The sequence below is a fragment of the Cyrtonyx montezumae genome, unplaced genomic scaffold (assembly GCF_038088225.1).
Source record: "Cyrtonyx montezumae isolate F1298 unplaced genomic scaffold, pur_monq_1.0 scaffold_11, whole genome shotgun sequence".
Classification (NCBI taxonomy): Eukaryota; Metazoa; Chordata; class Aves; order Galliformes; family Odontophoridae; genus Cyrtonyx; species Cyrtonyx montezumae.
This window is the reverse complement of record NW_027071837.1, coordinates 8,177,516-8,190,443: the sequence shown is the minus strand read 5'-3', so window position 1 is coordinate 8,190,443 and position 12,928 is coordinate 8,177,516. Positions and strand designations below refer to the sequence as shown.

The window sequence follows — 12,928 nt, the reverse complement described above, 5'->3', positions numbered from 1 at the left end:
TCCCTCGCGCCCGCTCCCGCCCGGCTCCGGGGCTGAGGGCCGCACGTGCCGCCCCACGCGTCGGGAGGGGCCCGATACCGCTGCGCCTGAAACACAATCGGCACCGCGCTCTCCGAACTTCAAGAAGTTCCGCGTGCCGCCTCCCGAGGCGCTCCGAGCTCCGGCGGGCAGCCACAGAACGCCCCGCGGCGGCGACGAGACGCGACCCCCACACACTCCTCGCCCGGCCGCCCCTCCTCCCGGCGGGGGGACGCCGCCCCGCGCCTCACACCCCGCGGCCCAGGTGCCGCGGCCGGCGCTGCCCCGCCCCTCCCGCCCGGCAGCCAATGGCGGCGCTTGGGCCGAAGGCGGGCGGGGCTCATTGGCTGGAGGGCGCCGTCGTTCTTCCCCCCGGCGGCGCTGGGGCGGGGTCTGGGCGCGCGGCTGGCGGCGGGCGCTGCGTGTGGGAGGGCGGGCGCGCGGCGCTGTTTTTAGTAGTACCGCAAACGGAGCGGTGTGAGTGCGCGGGGCTGCGGGAGCCGGGCTGGCCATGGCTGTGTCCGCGCCGCCCGTCATCGCCGCGACGTCCAGCGGCGGCGGCGCGGGGGGCTCGGCCGGCTTGTTCCGGGCGGACCCGCTGTACTCCAGCCCCGCGGAGTCCCCGCGCCTCAGCAGCAGCCTCGTCAACAGTTTCCTCTCCGCGGGCGGCGGCGGCGGCGGGGCCGGTGGAGGCGGCGGCAACGAGTGTAAGATGGTCGACCTGCACGGGGTGAAGGTGGCCTCGTTCCTCGTGGAGGGGCAGGAGCTGATCTGCCTGCCGCAGGTCTTCGACCTCTTCCTCAAGCACCTGGTGGGAGGGCTGCACACGGTGTACACCAAGCTGAAGCGGCTGGATATATCGCCCGTGGTCTGCACGGTGGAGCAGGTCCGCATCCTGCGCGGGCTGGGGGCCATCCAGCCCGGCGTCAACCGCTGCAAGCTCATCACCAGGAAGGACTTCGAAACTTTGTACAACGACTGCACCAACGCCAGGTGAGCGCTGCGGGGCGGCGGTGGGGGCAGCGCGGCCTCACTCGGAGCTCGCTGTCCCGCAGCGGAGCGGCACGGAGCTCTCCACGCGCGTTCGGCCGCTTCTTCCTTCCCGTCCCGAGTTTGCTCCGCCATACTCGGCTGCGCTGAAAGTTTTGGCTGGCGGCGTTAGCCCGGAGCGGCCCGGACCTCAAAACTGTTGCTCCGAGCGATGTCCGGGGATGTTCCCCTCCGCTGCGGCCGTGCTCCGCGTGGCGGCGGTGCGCGGAGCTCCGCGGCTCCCGGCGCTCCGTTGGACCGCATCCGTTTACCAACTTCGCCTCTGCGCGAGGACCGCGGCAGTCGGGCGAAGTTGGCGCGGGTTGCGGCCTGACCCTGCTTTATCTCCTCTGAGAGCCGCAGCGGGACGGACCTCCTTGCCGGGTGGGATACCTGTTGTTGCGAGTTGCGTCGCGCTCGGTCCCTGCGCTGGGAGCCGGCGCTCCGTGCTCTGTGCCCGCGGGGCCCGAGCGCCGCGCACGCATCACGGCCGCCGCCCCATGGCTCCGCGCGGTCCCGGAGCGGTGCTTGGGATGGGGGTCCGGGAGCGCTCCTCGGGGCTGAGGCGGCTCTGAAACTCGGCCGGCGTGCAAGGTGGCCGCGAAAGAAACGCGCCCTTCAGTTCGCGTGGCCATACCGAAGTTGTGGTCGGAAGAACGCGGGGTCCCGTTTGGCGATCCCTTAGGTGCGCTCTGCCGTCCGCTCCCTTACTCAGCCGTGGTGGGGAATGAAGAAGTGCTGAAGTGTGGGATGCTCCAAAAGCGGTAGTTCGCCACGTTTATCTTTCCTTTGGCCGCGACCTGTGGCGGCGGTAGGGAAAGGCGGAGCGGGGCCGGGCCGGGGGGGGGGGGGTTGGGGGGGGGATGCGCTGCGCGGGCGGCTATGCTGCCTCGGGCCGGGCCGGGGCCGCCTCGGGCTTGTGTTTGTTTCTACGTCCTCAGGAGCAGCCAGCCGATCCCTCTTCGTTTCCTAAATACTCCTCGCTTACTGAAACGTCGCTCAGCCTTTGCTTATGTATCGCTTAAGAACGCCGCTGGTCTGACCTACGGATAGCAAGGTGTTACTGCACGCGAGGTTTCAGATGCAGTGTGTGATAAACGTTATCAAAGCGTAGGAAACTTTTCTCAAGTGTTGTAACTTAAAGATGTTAATTGTATTTTGTCATGCTAATTGAATGCCTAGCTTGTCGCTTTATTTACAGAGTTATTTTTTTCCTCAACGGCACAGATTTCTCGGTAGAGAAAGCTGGATACATATAGCTAAATGCGTGTGATCTCATTTCTCATTTGCTGCGAGCTGATGGGGAGCCACTGCAGTCCTGGCACCAAACAAACACATGGCATGGGACTGCTGTGTGTGCGCTGCTTGGACCTAGATCTGGGAGCTCCAATTGTGCACAAATATCATCTTTTAGGAGAGAAACCCTTAGATATGTATTGTTTTGCATGGCTCAGGTGTTGCTTCAAAATGACAGCACTGTGCATTTCTTTTGTAACGTCTGCTCTTTTAATTTATAGAAGTTTATGTGAAGTTTGAACACTAAGATGCAAACTTTAAAACTGTCCAGGAAGACAATGAGAAATGTTGGTTGCCATTGTTTTCTATGGTAGCTCACTACTAGAGATAAACATTTCTTATGATACTGTGCATTTTTAATTAACTTTGAATTGGAATGCAAACAATTAATACATAATTGAAAGGAGAGGAATTCTGTTTCGTCTGTTGTTTCTTTTTTTTTTTTTTTTTGAGTTGAGCTTGCCTGCAGAGCTTTTAAGAACTGCAGGGAAATGTATATGTAAGCCAAAAGTTTTTGTGTGTTCGTGTTCCAAGTACATAACGCTCATTCTGTGTGTCTGGCATCTTTGACCTTTGCATTTTTAAAGAAGTATACATATTAATTGCATTTGTGTAAACAAAATGTGCTCATCTTTGATTGTCGTAAGGAGTGTCGTGTTACTGAATTTGAAAGCAAGATTTGTAAAATGAAACTAACCTTTCATTTCACTGCAAGTGGCATCTTCAAGTGTGTGGTGAATACAGCGTAATTACGAAATTCAGTAACTTGCTTGGAATATCTTGAAAGATTACTTAAATGAAGGAGTGAAGGCTTAATTTTAGCAAAGGATAAGGTTTATGTGAAGTAGGAAACTGTACTGTACTTTTGTTTAAAAAAAACAAACAAACAAAAAGTACAGCTTTGAGGAGGACATTTCTGTGATGGTCAGTACGTCGGTCCATAAGTATCAGTATAGCATGAGTGTAATCAGAATGTTTTCTTCAGGTTTTTTGTGTTTAATGCCTGTTGCCTACTGAAAGAGGACAGTACTGTTCTGCTACGTTCATTGTGCAGTAAGTAGAACAGTACATGACACAGAATGCTTCTCAGAAAGCAGTATTCTGGTAAGACTTACTTTTTTTACATGATTTAAGTTTTCCAGTTCTGCTAATATTTTGTATTACTTTGGCTATTCGCAAGTGTTTAGAAAACAATTTAAGCAGTAAATCTGGGTATTTTGTGAGGAAGCGAGGGTCTTGTGTTGTCTACTAAAAACTCCCCTAGAGTCAGCAGTATTCTCTTTTATTTATGTCAGGACTATAATTAATGCAGTGTAGTTGTGTAGCACTGCACGGAGCTTCTGTGTCTATTGATTTTAAATGTGGACATCTGATTACATAAACTTCTTTGCTTAAGTAAATATTTAGAGTGCATTCAGACGCAACCAAACTTGTGAATTTTCGAAGTGTCGACATACTGAAATCAGAAATGATTAATTTCTGCTTCTTTTCCTTCATCATAGGAGAGATTTACTTAAAGCATTCTCTTGAGACTTATCACCAGCATAGCGAGGTTTGTTACAGATGCAGAAGTGAATTTTTCCACTTTCTGAGCAAATTCATAAGACTCCTGGAAAAAATCCCTGCTTCTTTTTGGACACGCTGCAGTCTGTGCTTGTTCGGAAGTACCAAAATACTTCAACATTTTCAACAGAAGCGTATCTACTCCAGAGAAACCTTGATTAAAATTCCCCTCTTTTCATAGCAGTAGAGCTTCCCATTTGAAGTATTAACATGCTTTTTCTCCAGAATGGAGTATTTGTATGTTTCCTGCATGTGTATGTGCATAATACATATGTAATTTTCTACTGAGACTTCCACAACTGAAAAATGTGGTGTTTTTGTAGCAAAGACAAAAAAGCTAAACAATTAGGTATTAATGATATTCTTGTTGCATATTCAAAAGGTCTTTGCAAGCATTTCTTCTCCTCTCTTTCTTTTCACCATTTCAACCTGCAGAACTCTTCACTGTCACTTCAAATCACACAATTCTACCAAGATAAAACAACATTTAAACTCATTTGCTTTGGGAGGGAAATTGAGCATTTGCACCCAATAAGCCTGATTGTGGAGCTGCATGCAAATTGTGTTTTGATTTATCTCTTTTGCACTTTTTTCCATTTGAATTGATCTTGCATTAATTTTGCCAAGCGGCTCTGTGAGGCTGCAGATGTTGCCCTGTGTTTAATAAATCAATGAGACAGATCTGAATGAATCACTTCAGATGGATTCTCTGCTCGGTTTGATGTCTAGATGTTATTCTTAGCTTGTTATCATGACAGATGCATTAATGTTCCCATACACTGCCAGCAATGTCAAAGAGATTGAAGCTTTTAAAGTGGCGGTATCCCCTTTTCCCCCTTCTGTTAGAATAACTAAATTGCCTTTAGGAATAGGTCAAAATATAAATTTAATCATGACATTATTGTGAGGAAGATGCTAAACTTCTGAGTGTGTTCTAATGCAAAGTCGCACAAACTCAGTTTTGTGTGGAATGATTAATTGTGCCCAAATAGTGTAGATCAATATTAAAATCTAAACATAGGATAGCTCCTTAATAGAGTAACCGCTTTCTCAGCATTAATATTTCATTGTAATAGGAATGATCCGAATAAATAATATAAGACTGGAATACATTGAAAGTGTTACTATAAATAGAATATGGTTGTCCAATTTGATTACAGGCTGAAGTAGGGCTTTCTTAAATAAAAAAAAAATTGTTTCTTTTAGATTTAAATGTGTTTTGAGTCAACATCTGTTAAGTGCAAAATATGAATATTAGTTGATTGTTTCCAGTCTTATTTAGTGCCTGATGTGTTAGAGGAGTCGTCAGTCACTGTTAACTTCTGATCTGAATAGTCTGGTATCCATTATCTTGGAGTAGAACCTGTGGATCACAAATTATAAAAGAGATTGGAATGTGTATTTGTGGGATTGGTTTTACATTCTGGAAAAGACTGAAGGAGGTGTGTGAAGTCTTCTGCTTTGAATAATGATTTTTTCCTATGTAGGCTGTGCATTGTTTTTATTTTTTATCTTTAATGTCTATTAAAAGATTTGTGTTCTTCCTTTAGAGGATAGAGTTGTGGTTTATGATTTTCTTTGATTGTTTTATTAAACCTGATTTCTTTCTTCTTGCTTTGAATATGCTAAAAGTTACTGTGACTGTTTCATTTGCTAATCTCTAGAACAGAGGAACTCTGACTTTTTGTCATTAGAGCTTCTGAGAATAAATTGGAGAAACTGGCTGTGACAGATCTAGATTTATGTTGACATTCTTGGTATTCTTGCTCCAGTAGTTTCTGTTCGATAAAGGAAACAATATATGTAATAGAAATTCACAGTTTATTCAAATGAGTTTAAGCTTTAGCATTGTTATGTTTGCCTTTCTTCAGCCAATATATCAATGTGTGGCAACAGCATTATACTTAGAGAGCTTCCAGAACTGACCAGCTCTGTGGATGGGGAATTATTCTCACACTGGGGCTGTTGTTGGACACACAGCCTCTGTGTGCGCTCTTGTTTTCAGGGCAGGTGAAAATGAACTTTGTTAGAGCTGAGAAGCACTGTGAGAATCAGTGAGTTAGAAAATCGTGTTTGCTTATGGGCAGTGGCCTTAGCGTGAGAAACTGATATCCTTCCACTTTAATAATTTCTACATAATTACCAAAGTGGGCGTTCTGAGGGGTTTTAAAGAACTGTCTTGCTCGTTTCATGGACAGCAGACTGGAGTTAGGTAAGAGCTGTTTGCCAGTATTGGTGTTACAGGTGCTGAAGTTACAGCTGTCAGGTCCCTGCTCTGGTTTGGCTGTGCTGAGCCTCCCATGCCTGCCTGTGCATGTTGGCTGGAGCAAGGGTGGAGAACTTCAGAAACAGTGGAAGGATCTGATCCCTTCTCATCGAAGGTGTGACATGCATGATTAAAATCTGTTTGTTTCTGCTCTATTTAGTCAATTACATATCAGTGAAATAATTAGACGTATTTGGCACTTTCACAGGCACTAATTTTTTGTCCTGATTCTTTTCTTGCTGAAACAGGATCTTTCATCCTTTCTCTGTGCATTCTAGAAGTGATATTTTTCAGTTTTCTGATGCTATGAGTAAAACTGCCTAAAACTTTAAAATACTTAAGTTCCTGTCTACTTTCTTTTATAAAGATTGAACATGTATTACCATGCACAAAGATGTTAGTTTGTAGTAATTTTGCAGTGATTTAGATTTACACTGCTTGATATTAGAACTGTGCCTTCAGGCTGTGTGCTTCTGATCTTTGTTGCGTCTTCGTGGTTATCCAAAGTGACTTAGTCATAGGGTCTGCCCTCTCCCCCCATTCTCTGACCTGTAAGAAGTACTGATATCCATTAGCTAACATACTTTGATATTGATTTCCCCTGAAGGCTACAATATCCAAATTCTGTACAATCTAAATTCGTTTAATTACCTTTCTGTGTAGTAGCCTAGCTATGTTGTTTGTGTGTGCAGAGGAAGTTTATTGTTGTGAACAAGCACAGGGAGATTGTATTTCCTCGTCAGTACATCTTGACCCACTAAGCCCATTTTGCTCATTAAAATATATGATGTTGGAGCCTTTATTGACTTGCTGCAAAATAGCACTTCCCCAAAATGTAAGAACCAAAGCACATGAATAGTGCTGGCTTTGTGCCTGTTCAGTGTCTTAACGTGTAGTGTTTAGCAGTATGTGTTGGTGTGTGTATGTGAAGGTATAAAATGTTCAATTGGAAATGTGTCCGATGATCTTATCAAGCTTCTGGAAATTGATATCTGGTAGCAGCATTTAACCTACATCTAGTCTAGCTGCTATTTATGTGATGGGTTAAAAAGAAAAAGTAGTATCGATCTGCTGCTGGATTAAAGTTTGAAATCGGCAACAGCATGAGCACAAAAGGCTTTTTTTTTTTATGATTTCTCAGCTTGCCATTGATCTACCAGTTTTATTGCATTCATTATTTATTAAAAGAATTTGCAAGCTAAACATAACGTTAAGCTAGTTTGCACACAGGGACTGCACTTAGGAAATTGAATGGAAATTGCATTAGAGATGAACATCTGTGCTATTTTTCCACTCGTGTGTTTATGGGTTTGTATAAAAGGTGTATTGGATTAACAGTTATAACCATTATAGCTTGCAGCAATATGTTAGAACCCTTAGCATTTAGCAGTTGTATAGAAAGGAGTTTCTTTTTGCTTAAACTAAAAAGTATGGTAATACCATCACAAACAGTGCCTCTGTTGGATTGTTCTTTATTAATGGACTTTTTACCAGCAATGTGCAAAAACTTGGGTATGTAGTATGCATATAACCTCGTCCCAATGCTACGTAAAGCTCCGTTAGTATTGTCCTTAATTGAAGGTTTCTACTGACAGTTGTAATTTGAGGGTTGTGGTATGAGTGCTTGGCCCATAGACACCGAAGTATTGAAATGAACAGTGATTTTGTGATATACAACATGAATGTAAGTAGTGAGGTGGTCTTTATTTGAATTGCTTGACAAGTCTGAAGAGGCATATATTAGTTTTCTGTCCTTTTAGACCAGGTACTTTCTGTGGTGTATGGTATCGGTGAATCAGGTAGAAATCTTAAATATTTTGAAATGTATTTCTACTTCGGTTCACAAGCTGTAGGGATGTAAAGAGTAGGGTAGATGCAGAATGTTGTTGTCTTCTGTAATACTGATTTTATTGCTGTCATTTTTTTTCCCTTATGCTATTTCTGTGAGGGAGATTATTGTAATTGAATACTCGATTATTAAATAGGAAAATCAAAGGACAAACTGCTTTGGGGGCTTTGAGTGAAAAGTGTGTTCTTAGAATTAAGATGCTACCTATTGTGTTTGGTGTAAAAGTATATGCAGTCGAGTCTGTTTATGACTAGAATGTACTGAGATATGTCACGCTTAGCATCATTGATGCACTTTTTTTTCTCTTTTTCTATTTGAGACAGCCCGATGCATCTCACCAGCTTGTAAGGCTGTTATGGGTTTCCTGTACAAAGAAGCAGAAGTGTTCTTCGTGCCAGAAGGCTGCACTGACTCTTTTGAATGCCACCTCTATGTTTTTTTTTCTTCTTTTATAGAATGAATCCTGTTGAGTCCTATTGCTATTTTGGATAGAGGTGGTTCTGACTTTCAGTTCAAAGAATCTCAGTGCTCTGCAGTTTTTCCACATTGTTTTGTACTCACTGTTAATAGTCTTCACTATTCCCAGCCCTAGGCCTCTGCCATCACAGTTCTCATATTATATCGTATTTCAGCTGTCCTGTAAGTAGAAAATGAAAACACAGAAGTTACATTGATCTGTATGTATGGAATTTTTCAAAAATCTTGAGTTTGAGCCTTTAGAATACCCCAGGAACTTAGTTTTTATTACACTTGCTATGGGCACAAACTGAGCTTCCCAAACAGGCTTTGTGGCTATAGGAATTGTCATAGTGACTTTTCTAAGTTTTTCCTTTTTTTTTTTTTTTTTTTTTGGAATATTTTCCATAGACATGTAAGTGCATGAAATTCCCAGCATGTGTTTTTGTTTTTTTTTTTAGTTCTGTCCAATATGTCAAAATAATGTTTAGCTTAGGATGCTCTCATGTTACTTTCAGTCGGCAGAACACTGAGTCACTTTTCTCTGCTGCTGCTAAGTTTTTACAGACAGTGAAATTAAAGCAGAAGACTTTTATTAATGGACTAATTAAAGTTATTTTGCAGCATAACTATACAGAGATTTAAAGAGTTTGACAGAATCATACAACAGCAGAGGTTGGCAGGGACCTCCTGAGGCAACGCAGTCCAATTCCTGTGCTCCAGCAGGGTCAGCTAGAGCAGGTTGTCCAGGTCCACATTCAGTCAGGTGCTGAATATGTCCATGGCTGGAGACTGCAGATTTTCTGGGCAACCAGTTTATGGAATTGAAATCATGATGCTATGACGATGCTAAGAAAGCTTTTTATTGGCATGCATTGGGATGGTAGATTAGGTGGGAGTTGTTGAATCTGGGGGTGTATGGGACTGCTGGCCACGAACACAGTCCCTGACCTCCTGACTCATCCTTCAGGTGGACCAGTGCTGACACTGCCACTGCATTTGCCTTGTCTGCAGCAGAATGCGAGTTGTAACCCATGTGTCATCTGTGTCATGTTTAGCTTGGGCTTTGTGTCTCACAGATCATTTCCTGAAACCCTATATGCCTGTGCCAATGACTTGTCTTATTCCCAAGTGCTACCAGAGAAGGCTTTTTTTTTTTAATTTTGTAATACAAAATTGCTATGGCAGTAATGAAACTTAGCACAGATGTTGTGCGGGTAGGGAGATTTAGTTACTTACATGTTTCAGTAACTTAAGAGTTGCTAATTAAGATCAGGCTAGTTTAAAAAAAAAGATATTAAACATAGTTCTAATTGGTACACTTAAAATACTACAGGTTATGATTTTCTTCTTATGCATGTGTCAGTTTTTTTTTACCTAATATAGTTTTTCACCTAGTGCAGTTTTATGTAATTGCTGACTGAGTGTTTTTATAACAGTTAATAAGAGAAGGCCCTGTGTTGGGGAAGCATTCTCCCAGTTGTGTTTTGGCTGATGAAGGCTGCTTGCTGTGCATCTCTGGAGCAGCCTCGTCTTTCGTCATACTTTATCTTATGCTGAGGAACTGGGGAAGGCAGTTCTCTCTAGATTGAGATGATACTAGAAAATAGAAGTTGGAAAAACTCGGTTTCAGTGAGACTTAAAATACATATTTTAAAAAAAAGTCTCCATCCCACAAAAACAGAAACAGGCAATTGCGATCAAAGTGCTGGCAGTTAGAGAGCAGTAGAATATCAGTCAGAAAATCATAGACTGGTTGGGGTGGAAGGGACCTTAAAGTCCTCCGTGCCCAGCCCTGAGCTGGCTGCCCCCAGCCACTGCAGGATGCCCAGGGCCTCGTCCTGCCTGCCCTTGAGCACATATATTATAAAGCAAGACTTAAGGTAATGAACTCAGATACCACTGTGTTATCTCTGATGCATGAGCTTATCATTTAAATATGGATTTATAGGTGATGGGTTTTTTTTTGTAGGTTTATATGGCTTTATTTAGTGAACTTTATAAGGCACTTGATGTACTTGATACAGAAATGCACTGAGTGAGAACACTTGTTAAAAAATCATTTTTACCAGCTGCGTGGTTGCTGTGACAGTTTCACTGAGAACTGAGATCCATAACCAAGTGTTCTGTCCGTGTGAGCTTTGCTAAGTACGCTTTGCCTCTTGCCCCTCCGCTGCAGTACACATCCTTATAGCACAGCAGCGTGCTGCGTCCTGCTCTGGGCTGCACTGGGAGCAGAGGTGCATTGCTGTCTGCTAGTGCAGCCCAGCACGTCTTTAGGGAGAGACTGCTGTAAAGGTTTGGCAGTGTCTGGATCTGATGAGTGTAAGCTGCGCAGCTCAGTTCTTATGTTAGAGTATTCCAGCATTGGTAGAGACTCTGTATGAACTTTTTGTTAGGAAAGCCAGAGATTTTTATTTTATTAGTTCATGCTCCGTTTATGATAGTATAAGCTCTACATTCTTGTTCTCTCTTCAAAACTTAGCTTCTCATAGGAAGCCAGCTAGATTAGGAACTGAGCAGACCAGCACTGTGTTGGATTTTACGGTGTATTGTATTAGAGTCTGAATTATTTTTTTCATCTCTAAGCATAGTTAGATACACCCTGTGCGCTTCTCGTAACCTCCAACCAATGGCAGTGTAACAAAAACAAGCCTTGTTTGTGCTAGCTGTATCCCTCTGTACCTCTTTCTGGAGCCCTAAAATCAGTGCAGACATCTCTGTTCTCTGAGATGAGCAGATAACTTTTTTAAAAGGAGTCTTGGTCGTCTCAGTACTGTAATGTGAGCATTAGAGATGGGTGCTCTGTGCGCTTTCTTTCTAGGAAAAGAAAAACAAAAGACATCACAGACCATTCTACTTTAAACTTTGGTGTTCGCTGATAACCCATGCTTGTGTAGGGAATGTTATATTTAGCTGGGTATTATTTAGTCTTTAAGTCCATATACTCATACAAACACATTTAAGTACTAGTGGAACCCCAAAACAGTCAAGATTTTGTGTACTTGAATTCTTCTGATGAAGGCATTACGTTAGTGAGAGGTGGCAAGGCTCAATAAATACGCGATCCCATTACCTGGTCAGCCAACAATGTGGGACTGCTGAATACTGTATGTTAATGCAAACTTATACAGGAAATGTGAGGGATTTTCTTTCATGTGTCAAAATTTATGATGATGATGACTGATGCAACATAACTTCTGTAGAGTAGCTGTGTTCAGAAAGGAGCATTTCCTTTGCTGTTGAAGAAACTTGTATTTAATTTTTCATTTTGGCCAATTTACTTTTAAGCTTTCTAATGTGAATTTCATAGTTCTAGTACTTATGGAGTACTAAAGACAGAATATTAAAAATGTTAGTGGAAAGCCAACTTTAAACTCACAAATGGCTGGCTGGACCATGGCAGACCTGCTGTCCTTGGAAGCAGCCTGCTACACATCCGCAGCGAGTTACGAATTCAAGATTTTATGGCAAAACGGACTTCTTATCTAAGGAAAATAAATATTTAAGGTTGTAAAGGAGTGATTGTAAGCACGTTACCTTCAGGAAGAAAATAATGGATATTAAGGGAATCATGAATCTGAGACTCAAACTATTATGAATGGTTTTGAATTTAAGTGATACTTTTTCTTTGCAGTTTAGGTATTTGTTTAATTTTTAATTCAATCAGGATCTCTGTGCTACAGTAGTAATGAAAAGTGAGATGTTAAATTATATGCTATCAAATTACATTAATTTTAAATCATACATTTAAAAAACACTGCAGTACTAGAAATGTAGGTTGTTGTAATAAAGTGTGGATAATGATCAGCATTTTAGTACACGAATTTTAAGTGTTAGATTTACAAATTCCCACACTAATCCTGCTTTTCTTTTTATAGCTGGGGAGGAAAAAGCCTTTTTACAAGTGTTTTTTTGTGTACAGAGTGGTTACTATATAGATATTACTATGCATGAGTTGTACACTGCTGATATTTGGAGGTCCCTAGCTTGGATTGTTAAATAATATGAAATGCTATAATGCTCAATCCTGACTATTTTTAGTCTAGGGAGGGGGATTTAATATTAATCCTTAGTAAAGGGAACTGTCTGTAGAGGGTAGTAGAAAAAATTACTGCTGAGCTTAACAGCTAAAAAGTACAAAACTGACAATTACATGTTCATACATAAGGAAATACCATAACTGCACGAAATAAAGGACAGGCAGCATCCTGACTGTTTAGTAAATGGGATTTGTTCTTGCAGGTAGAACTGAGAAAGTATTGATTTCTGATAGCTATCAGTTCAATTTCCTGGATGTGTTAATTGAACTGTTATGAACTAACCATTTTTGAAAACGATTTCAGCAGAAATACATGTTTTTTTTGTTATTTAGCAAACTTTTCAGTCCTACCAATTCTGTTTCAAAGCAGTAACTGTCTCACAAAACACAAAGGGTTGTTAAGTACAGC

The 12,928-nt window shown here is 42.7% G+C and overlaps 1 protein-coding gene across 3 annotated transcripts in view; it reads left to right on the top strand.

The window, feature by feature from the left end:
• Positions 1-529: 529 nt before the first annotated feature.
• The window catches only part of DACH2 (dachshund family transcription factor 2), a 257,656-nt gene continuing 245,257 nt past the window's right edge, over positions 530-12,928 (top strand). For all 3 annotated transcript variants that reach the window (XM_065729499.1, XM_065729498.1, XM_065729497.1), the window contains exon 1: positions 530-1,011. In XM_065729499.1, the coding sequence (XP_065585571.1) occupies positions 530-1,011 (482 nt within the window). The remainder of the gene's footprint in view (positions 1,012-12,928) is intronic.